Below are 10772 nucleotides of genomic sequence, written 5' to 3'. Positions count from 1 at the left end.
TATATATAGCACATAGGATATTTACCACAGACCATATAATAGACCATAACTAGGTTCATACATCAAGTCTCAATGAATTTTAAATTATTGAAATCATACATTATGCTCTTTCACCATTTTGAAATTAAATGAATACTCAATAAAAAAAGATAATAGAAACTTAAAAGCAACACACTTGGGAATATAACTAACAGAAATGAGTACAATGCCCTATAAAAGACATAAAACAATATTCATTACAACTTTAATTATAATAACCAAATATTGGAAACAAATCAAATTTCCATCAGTATTAGAATAAAAATCAATTTTTCCATACAGTAGAATTTTATAAAGGAAGAAAAGGTAATGAACTACCTACATGCACTGATATTAATGAATCTTCCAGACAAAATGTTTAGTAAAAAATTTAAAAACAAAAGAATACATAATGTACTACTTCATTTATAGTGAAAAAAGACAAGACTTATATATGTGCAGAGATCAGAATAATAGTTACTTCTGGGGGAACTGGTTCTAATTGAGAAGAATAATTAAATAAGCAATTGAAGATATTAAATAACATCTCATAAAACAGATAACAAGAAGGAAAGAACTGACAACATAATTAGTTTAAGAAATTGAGAAAAAGACAAAGCATCTCAGAAATATAGATTAAATTACTAGATGCCTACAGTAGAATAGAACAACTAAAAAGTATTACAAGAGACATCACAAATTAGAAAAGCCAAGAAATGAAAGCAGAGAAATGGAAACAATCTAACACAAATGTAATTAGAATACCCGAAGAAGAAAAATATAATAAAACTATAACTAACATATAAAACTATAATTCAAGAAAACTTTTCTGGAAAAAAGGTCTTGAATCTATATATGAAAAAGATATAGCACATATATTAAAAAAATAGACTCCAATATATATTCTAACAAGTTACTATAATTTATAGAAAATAGTCTTTAGAACTTCTAGGGAAAATGACCAAATCACTTACCAAGAGATGAAAATCAAGTTGGTATCAGATTTCTTGACAGGGATGTTTCCTCTAAGAACATTATGTAGGTGTTGTCAGAGAAATTTGGACCGTCAGACAACTTTGTTAGGGAAAGGAGAGTTTATTAAGCCGGAGGAGCACGTGAGGCAAAAGGCATGAGCTCGTTCTTGTTAGATTCCTTACAACTGATATACCCGGTAGTGTTTCATGCAAGGGCGCATATTCCTGTCTAAGGCTATACGTGCACTTCCTAACTCAGGATGGGAGGGGGAGTTTCAGGTTGGGGCTGCAAAGGGGAAGGAATTTCCAGACTCCCAGTCCTATCTATTTACAGATCCTTTCTCCTGTAGCTGGGACAAGTTTCCAGAAGGCCTTTCAGAGATCTATAGGATGTGGTTAACCTATAACCCACTGAGTTAGTCATTTCTGAAAGACCATTCCTTTGTATTTTTCAGATGCCTCCTCTCTAATAGGAACATCTATAAGAAAAAAAGAAAAGAAAGTGTGAAGTGAGGCAAGCTTCTTTTGCATATCAAAGCTACAGAAAAGCAGTTCTAAACATGCAAAAATTCAAGGTATATTGACCCATAAGCTCTTTTTGAGGAATCTGATTTCTGGGAAAACTGGTAAAAAAGAAAAATTAGCAGTGAGTATTTAATATATGTAACTGAAGATTTAAGACTAAAACAAAGATAGGGATAAGAGTGAAAGAAGGGTATGCAAACATTAAAATCTCTGACAAAGTAGAAACAACACAACTTAAAAAAGGAGAAAGGAAAACGAAAAAGAAAAGTATAATAAGTTTATCGATTTACTTCTAAGTAAGATGATATTATTCCTAGCTAAAACAATAAAATAAAATAACAAGAACAAAATTCTAGATGACCGCTATAGGATTTGACACCAACAGCAAAGGCAACAAAAGCAAATACAAAATAAACAAATGAGACTACAACAAACTAAATAGCTTCTGAAGGCAAAGAACACCATCAACAAAGTAAAAAGACAACCTAGTAAATAGGAGAAAATATTTGCAAATCATATATCTGACAAGGGGTTAATATCTAAAATATATAAAGAACTCATACAATTCAAAATCTTTTTTTTTTAAAAAAAGGTCAAATAGTCCAATTAAAAAATGTGCAGAGGAACTAAATAGATATTTTTCCAAAGAAGACATAAAAATGCTCAACAGGTACTTGAAAAAGTGTTCAGCATCACTAATCATTATGGAAATGCAAACCAAAACTAAGGTGAGATATCACCTCACACCTGTCAGGATGGCTATCATCAAAATGACAAAAGCTAACAAGCCAGGATATAGAAAAAAGAGAACACTTGTGAGCAGTTGGTGGGAAGGTAAATTGGTGCAGCCACTATGGAGAACAATATAGAGGGTCCTAAAAAAAATAATAATAATAGAACTACCATATGAATCAGTAATTTCATTTCTGGGAATATATCCAAAAGAAATGAAACAGAATTTCAAAGAGATACCTGCATCCCCATGTTTATTATAGCATTATACAGCCAAGATATGGAAACAACCTAAATGTTCATCAGTAGATGAATGGATAAAGATATGGTGTGTGTATGTATATATATATATATATATATATATACACACACACACACACACACACACACACACACACACACACACACATACACCATATCTTTATCCATTCATTTGGTTTGCATTCAATTGGTTTGCATTTCTATATATATACATACACACAGTGGAATAGTCTTCTATCCTGATAAAGAAGGAAATCCTACCACTTGCAACAACATGAATGGACCTTGAGGGCATTATGCGAAGTAAAATAAACCAGACAGAGAAAAACAAAAGACTTCATGGTATTACTTATATGTGGAATCTAAAATTTTTTTAAAAAGTCAAAGTCATGGAAAGAGAATAGATAAGTGGTTGCCAAGTGGTGGGGGAAATAGGGAAAGGTCATTAAAAGGATACAAACTTTAGCTATAAGATGAATAAGTTCTGAGGATCTAAAGTAAAACATGGTGACTACAGTCAATATAGTTGATACCACTATATTTGGAAACAATATTGTATAATTGAAATTTGCTAAAAAGATAAACATATGAGGTGACTAATGTGTTAAGTAGATGGGGGGGGAGCATTCTCACAATATACACATATAACAAATCACTACAATATGCACTTTAAATATATTTTAATTTTATAGGTCAATTATACTTCGATAAAGCTGAAAAAAGCCCAGTGTGGTATTGGTGGTTAAAAGTTAGACAAATACATCAGTGGAACAGAATAGAGAGCCCAGAATTAGCTTCTATAAATATAGTTAACTGATCCTTGACAAAGGAGCATAAGCAATCACAATAGAGCAGAAATAATGTTTTCAAAATGATACTAAAACAACTGGACGTGCAAAAAAGTGAATCTAGACACAGACCTAAATATATAATGTGAAACTATAAAACTCCTAGAAGATAATATAGGAGGAAACCTAGATGACCTTGGGTATGGCAATGACTTTTTAGATACAACACCAAAGGCACGACTTATGAAAGAAATAATTGGTAAGCTGGATTTCATAAAAATTAATAATATCTGTTCTGCAAAAAGCACTATCAAAAGAATTATAAAAAAAGGCATAGAAGAAAATATTTGCAAAAAAAATCTGATAAAAGGCTGTTATTCAAAATATACAAAGAATGATTAAAACTCAGCAATAAGAAAACAAATAAACCAATTTAAAAATGGGCCTAAAATCTTACAGACAAAAAAAGTATATGGATAGCAAGTGAAAACACACTCCACATCATGTCATCAGGGAAATGCAAGTTAAAACAATAAGATACCACTACACACCTATTAGAATGGCCAAAATCCAGAACACTGCTAACAACAAATACTAGTGAAAATGTGAAACAACAAAAACTCATACATTGCTGGTAGGAATGTAAAATGGGGCAATCACTTTGGAAGACAGTTTGGCAGTTTCTTATAAAACAAAACAAACTCTTACCATATAATACAGCAATCATGCTACTTAATGTTTACCTAAAATACTTGATAACCTACATCCACACACACAGAAGTGTATAGCAGCTCTGTTTATGCCAAAACTTGGAAGCAACCAAGATGTCCTTCAATTGCTAAATGAATAAATTGTGGTACATCCAGGCAAAGGAATATTTTTCAGTGCTAAAAATAAATGAGCTATCAAGCCATAAAAAGACATGGAAGAATCTTAAATTCATATTACTAAGTGAAAAAAACCTGGTCTGAAAAGGCTGGATCATTCTAACTACATAAAATCTGGAAAAGACAAAACGATGAAAGTAAAAAGATCAGTAGTTGCGAGGGAATGGGGGATGGAAGGGAGGGATGAATAGATGAGGCACACAAGATTTTGGGGGCAGTTAAAATAGTCTATGATACCATAAAGATGGATTCGTGTCATTATATATTTGTCCAAATCTATAATGTACACCCAGAGTGAACAGTATGTAAACTATGTACTTTGGGTGATATGATGTGTCAATGTAGGTAGAGTCATCAGATATACCACGTGGTAACAGATATGCCATGTTGGTGGGGGATGTTGATAATGGGGAGGCTATGTATGTAGGGGACAGAAAGTACACGGGAAATCTTTGTACTTTATTAATCTCTGTACTTTTATCCTCTCAACTTTGCTATGATAGTAAAACTACTCTAAAAAAATAATATCTTACCAAGAAATAATAAAATAAAATGAATTATAACAAAAAGTAAAATTGATTTGGGCACATTTGTATATACACTAATTCATGAGTATAATATGATATTCACAAAATAAAATCTTCCTCCAAAAATTTTATTGCTTTTAGAGACAAAGAATTAAGATATATCCTATTATTCCAGAAGAAACTGTATTTCAGAATAATCAAATGACCCTAACTCAGAGGGCCTTTTCCATTTCCTCTTCCTTGTAGAAGAATGATAGCTAATTAATGTGAAGAAAATTATAGAATTGGAAAAATTACCATTTTGTCACTTTTAATGAAATAATTCATGTCATAATCATCATGCATGCTAAAATCATTAGGTGCAAGAGCAATAGGGAAATAAATACTTACATTGGTGTAAAAGTATTTCATAGTTAATTTACTAGTCCCAAAGGAAAAATCATATAACTTTACAATGGAGTGCTCTTGTTCAGGGTACAATACTTAACATCACTAACAGTGGAACAACCAGCTATCACATGGCCGCTGGTGTACAGCAAAATGAACACAGTATCAACTACAAAATATTCTGGTTCCAAATGTTTAATTAGAATTGCAAGAAGTCCTGAGGGAAGCATGTCAGCCTTAAAGTTTACAAGATTCCCTTTATTTTCCATTATTCTCCATTCTTGCCCCTCACTTGAAAGTGATTCAGCTTGATTTAATTTATACTATCAGTTATATGTCCTGTTTGATGCCCAAAATTATATTGCTCTACTTTTTAATGGCAAAAATTATGAAGTTGTTGTTGACTACCTTCTAAATACATGCTTTTACTTTCCCCGCATCACTTCCAATTCCTAGTCATGATTTTTACATTAAATATCTCTTCATAATTTTTTGGACATTTGCTTTGCTTTAAAACTATATGATTCCTTCAACTTTTGAGTTTTTAATCAGTGTTTAACTGAACATTCTTTTCTCATTTTTTAATATTACTTCCCTCATTTTTTACCTTCATATTACATATGATCTTTTTTAATCAGCTAGAGCAGATCTTTGGTCATGTGTGCTTGTGCATATTTCTACAGAAGGCACTATTTCTTCACATTCCAGGATCGAGTGCCCCCCTATTTGTCCACATCTATTGTCTGCATTACTGATTGTTACAAATTGTAGTCACTGAAGTCTGGAAAAAGATAACAGTGGTTGGGGGACCACAGCTGTGGCCACGTCAGAAAAATTTCTTCAAAGAGTGCTATAGCTGTATGTGTTCTAGTTAGCGAAGATTCCAAGTTCTTAAGTAACAATTCATAGTAAGCAGAAATAGAAATCTAACTTTTTCCTGCTACTTCTTTAAAGCTCAGCCCTTCATATTGTCTGGCATAATATAGGCACTCAAAAAATGTGTAATGAATGAATATATATAACATCAATTCTGCCTTGAACGAATTCAGGTAAACCCATGACTTTACATTCCATTATCACTGCTCTAGCCAAGGCCATTCTTTTTAGTCCCATCTTTTCCTCAATTCTTTCACACTAGAGGTTTTTGCTGAGATCTTGTCATGGCCCACACTTGCCTAAAAATCGCCAATGGCTCTCTAATGCCAAACTCTTCAGAGAACTTCTACTTTTCAGCTTCATCTTCTGTTTTATAAACTGTCTATATGACTCTGAACAGCCCCTCATACTCACTTGTTTCCTTTTCTATCCCATTCACTCCCTGTACACACCTCGTAAAATCTCACACTAATAACCCTCAAATGTCACTTCCTCTCCAAATTCCTGATCCCATAGCAAGAATTATTACCTTACTGTATTTTAAACATTAGTATTTTAAACATAATTCTTTTAGATAATTTAGTACATTATACTTCAGTTGTTTACCTCCATTTCAGACTAAGAATTCTTTAGAGCAAAAATCAATTATTTACCTTTCATACCAAACTATTATAATGATGCTCAGTATAGTACTACGTACTTAATAGTATTTTAATAGCTGCTCCAAAAGGCCTAAGTGTAATTTCTAATGCTAGACAATTTAAGTTGCAAATGCAAGTTAAACATACCTCTCTACGTTAAATTGGAACCCAAATCACAACCTTCCCCCCTAGGAAATTGTTCTGAATAACAGAGTATCTCTGAATCACTTCATGAACCTAATTTTGCATTTAATTTCTAAATGTTCATGGACCCCAATAATCAAATTCTACCCTCCCATCAAACATTGTGGTCATAAATTGAGTTTCCCTTCTCACAAAATAGGAGTTGGCACAGTAGAAAAAGTTTGGGCCGTAAGGACACAAAATTTTCTTATACTGGCTCCTACACTCAGCTTAAGCTCTAAGGCTCAATTTCCCACTTTTTAAAATGTGGTGAATACATACCTATTCTGCTGTTTGGTTTGATACAAATTAATAAAGCACCTAGCACAATATAGACATAAAAATCTTTTTAATATAACTTGTCATTCAACAGGTATGGAATCTTCCTGTCTCTATTTCATAGGAGTGACACAATACTGATAAGTCAGTCGCCACTTGCAAAAAGAACAAGGCAGGCAAGATTCATAATTCAAATATTCGCGGTATGGGGACTGTAAAGTAAAATCTAAGTTCTTTTAAAATGTTTTATATAATTCTTTTCAGTTTGTTCAAAAATTTTACCTTAAATGTTCTAGGCTTGCAGTAGTGAGATTGTTGGCTATCCTCTTCACAAATGTGTATCAATAGGTCCATGGAACTTGCATGACTGTAATTCACTTTATTTTATTCTATATTAATGCACTCTTTGTAAACATACCCACAGACTGTACCTGACATATAGCAATCAGTTTCTTTTTGTTAATGGTCATAACTTTAGAATCTAAAATTATAAACTATTACCTCCCAGCCTCAACCCATTATCAATTGATATATCAACATAATAAAAAACAAGCTTCAGTTTTCTCCAGATATTTAATGCAAGATGCAGTGTAGCTATTTCTGTTCCATAAAATGCAATTACTAATAGGGGGGTTGTAGCCCTATTAAATCAAATAAAAGCATTGTGATACACAGATGTACTTCTGTTGATTGCTTTAATGTAGAATTTGATAAATAAGGTTGTCTTTTGTGCTTTTTCTACTTTAAGTAATAGACTTTACAGATGAGAAACATAAATCAACTATCCTGGTTTGAGTTCTAAGTTATTTTTACTATAGACCCTTTTTTCCATTTAAGATGGGAGGACCCAGCCTTTGGTATAAATAACTTATTTCCATGACAGTATTTAAAGGATATCATTAGTGTTCAGTGTTAATTGTGTACTCTTTTGGTAAGGGGGAGGCTAGAGCCTCTTTGCTTTCAGTAAGTGCTCTGGGCTGATGGATAAAAACACTAAATCTAACACCCTGGTTGTTGGCAGCTCTGACAAAACCACTATTGGCAGTCATTGTGATGGCTTTGAGGGTGTCTCCAGTCCCAAAAATTGTTAATGAGCGACTATTGATTTTTGAACTGGCCACTAGTCTCAAGGCACGCTCAGAAGGCTGGTCTGGTACCACATTAATTTGCTTAACTAGCATAGTGCCTCTCTCTCTCTCCCCAGGTCCTCCTAAAGTACCTAGAATTGACTGAAAATCCTTGACAGCAGATTCACAAGCAAATAGCTCCTTGTCCTTCATAAATGCCTCTAGCTGTGGTAGAACCTGTTCTTTCCTCTCCTGCTCTGCTTGTTCTGTGAGCACTTTTTCTTTAAAGATAAAGTGGCAACCACCATAACTAAGGGCAGATACATACGTGATTAAAGTAGTAATGTCCAGATTTACTCTTTTGCACACATCAACTTTAATATCTGTTGGAAACGCAACACTTGCTAGTATATTTTCTCGGTCTACTCTGGTCACCTGCAAAAGTTCAGGGCCCTCTTCATCTGATTCACTTTCACTAGGCTGGAGCTCTTCAGAATGATCTAACAGAGAGTTAACTGCTACTATGTCTCCTTTCACAGATATGCCCATTTCTTTCAGCTTCTCTGCCATGGGGCTGGAGACACTGTTGTAAAATGCAAAGATGATGTGAGGGTTGTTATACTGCACTGGCTGCTGGTGACTGGCCTGAAGGAAGTCTTCAGCTTGCTCAATGATGCTTTTGTCACCATACTGGCCCCTGCCCAGCCAAATATTATGCAGAGCTTCAGCCTTTCGGCCAATGGCTTTCACCCAAGTATGACCACCATTTGCAACAACATCCACCACAAGGGTCTGCTTTTCTCCCAAAGTATCTGTATAACCAAAAACATGAAGAACACTAACGACTTCTTTGAGGTTTTCTGCTGATTCCACTATGGCTCTTAGGTGTGTTAGATTAGTGCTCTGTAAATGAGATTCCTTAATAGCTACTTTTCCAGCTTCTACTTTCTGTAAGAATTTTAATTCAGCCTTCAATTTGCTGCACAGCTTTGCACCACCTTCAATGCCACCTTTTCTTGCTCTAGAAAGTGATTCTGCTCTTTTGATCAGTTCCTTGGCTATGGAGATTCGTTCACAGAGCATGGAGTGTGCAGACATGCTGAGAGCATTCTCTCTTTCCTGTGAAAAGAAACAAAGCAAACTGAAACAGTCCTCAAAAATTACGGCAATCAATTCCTAAGGATTACAAAATTTCAATCTAGCAACAAAACTTATGGAGTCCTTGTCTAGGAACCTGGGCTTCTGCATGCCTAATTTCGGAGTGACTCCCTCCTCTGATAGCTAAGGAAAGGATGACAGCTATACTTCTGATCCCCTTAGATGTGCTGGATTCTGACACACTTTGGACCTTCATTTTTTCAATTTCAAGATCATGGATTCACAGCATGACTCGGGGTCAGGGTTAAACACACTACTTCGGCAATATACTATGTAAGGAATTCCTTATTAGCAGCCTTACTCTTTGGTTGTAGAGAAATATTAATAAAAGCTCGGAAAGTCAAGATGAAATGCTTAGAATAAAAATATCCACAGACTAGCTGGTTAGCAAATTGTCCATAGCAAGACTTTCCACTAAACCGACATTAAAGCTTTCTAACCTTTTCCTCCTAGTGAGTCTCTTTTAATCGGTGATTACCCAGGGGAACATGGTACACTCGCCAAGGACTCAAGACTGTCTAGTTCCTGCATTTGACGTCAACCAGCACATTTTAAAGACCGAAGGAGCCTACTAATTTGGCTCCCATTCCCACACTGAAGGAAGAGCCCTAAGATCAACTAAACTCCACGGTGCAGTCCGTGGCAGCTCGGAGGTCGATGTGGCCTTCCCAGCCGGCGTTGGGCCTTCAGGCCCTGCGCGGTCTACCTGCACCGCTGAGCCCCACCAGGGAAGCTTGAGGCTTGAGGCTAGAGCTCAAATAGCTCCCAGGCCAGGGTGTGTAGGCGAGAGCTGGCAAAAAGAACCCGGCTGGCGCCAGCTAACCTCCCCGCTAGGCCGGCCCAGTCCTCTCCTGGCCTCAAAAGGGCGCCCAGCTCCCTCCTCCCCTCCCTTCCCAAGCTCCTCACCCGCAGCGACTAGGACCGCGAGCGCGAGCAGCGGGCACGTGCGCGCGCCAGGCTGGGACCCTCCGAGAAACCTCACGGAGCAGCCCCCACCCCACTCACGCCGCTGCGGAGGCTGCGCTGCTCCGCCTGCGCGAGCCCCACCGCCTTCGGCGCCTCCCGCATTACGTGCTCCCTCACCCGCGCCAGATGACAAGGAACCCGCGATTCCCATGCGACAGCGCGGGCCTGGGCCCTCCTCCAGCGCCGCTGACGTTAGTGCGACGGCCATGTTTGTTGATGGCGCCCAGCTCCAGCTGCATGATGAATCTGGAGGCCTGAAGCCGCCCAGTGCCAGAAAAGGCTCAGGGGAGGAGCTCACCGGGCTGTACCGCATTTCCACTGGGACGCCCACAGCTCCATCTTCTGGGTCCTAGGCAGGCTGACTCAACACCCTAGCACCTAATCAGCAGCTGGACCTTGCGTGGGTGGGAGGCAGTGCATTTTGGTAGAGAAAATTTCCGGACTGAGTCCGACTCTCTTACTCCAACCAGCTACACCTTTTTTGCTGTCAAGCTCAAACACAT

At 36.7% G+C, this 10772-nt stretch overlaps 1 protein-coding gene across 3 annotated transcripts; it reads right to left on the bottom strand.

Moving 5' to 3' along the window:
- Positions 1–5001: 5001 nt before the first annotated feature.
- CUNH7orf25 (chromosome unknown C7orf25 homolog) lies at positions 5002–10552 on the bottom strand. Of its 3 annotated transcripts, none has more exons than XM_016118951.2 (2): positions 10387–10552; positions 5002–9264 (listed from the first exon to the last, which is right to left on the bottom strand). In XM_016118951.2, exon 2 carries the CDS (start codon positions 9241–9243, stop codon positions 7978–7980), a length of 1266 nt encoding a protein of 421 aa, XP_015974437.1. In that variant the 5' UTR covers positions 9244–9264; positions 10387–10552; the 3' UTR covers positions 5002–7977. The 3 variants fall into 3 exon arrangements, with proteins under 3 accessions (XP_015974437.1, XP_015974435.1, XP_015974436.1); XM_016118949.2 differs by lacking the exon at positions 10387–10552 and adding an exon at positions 10309–10375; XM_016118950.2 differs by lacking the exon at positions 10387–10552 and adding an exon at positions 10210–10374.
- Positions 10553–10772: the final 220 nt, after the last annotated feature.

Source organism: Rousettus aegyptiacus, unplaced genomic scaffold (assembly GCF_014176215.1).
Source record: "Rousettus aegyptiacus isolate mRouAeg1 unplaced genomic scaffold, mRouAeg1.p scaffold_m13_p_13, whole genome shotgun sequence".
Classification (NCBI taxonomy): Eukaryota; Metazoa; Chordata; class Mammalia; order Chiroptera; family Pteropodidae; genus Rousettus; species Rousettus aegyptiacus.
The sequence above is the reverse complement of the archived record's forward strand: the minus strand, read 5'-3'. Positions and strand labels throughout refer to the sequence as shown.

What these genes read in the sequence shown, in the direction of transcription:
- CUNH7orf25 (XM_016118949.2), bottom strand. Translation starts at nt 10,371, where the DNA reads ATGCGGGAGGCGCCGAAGGCGGTGGGGCTCGCGCAGGCGGAGCAGCGC. An exon ending in AGCGCAGCCTCCGCAGCGGC is followed by an intron (nt 9,265 to 10,308) that starts GTGAGTGGGGTG and finishes TTCTTTTCACAG; the next exon opens with GAAAGAGAGAATGCTCTCAG.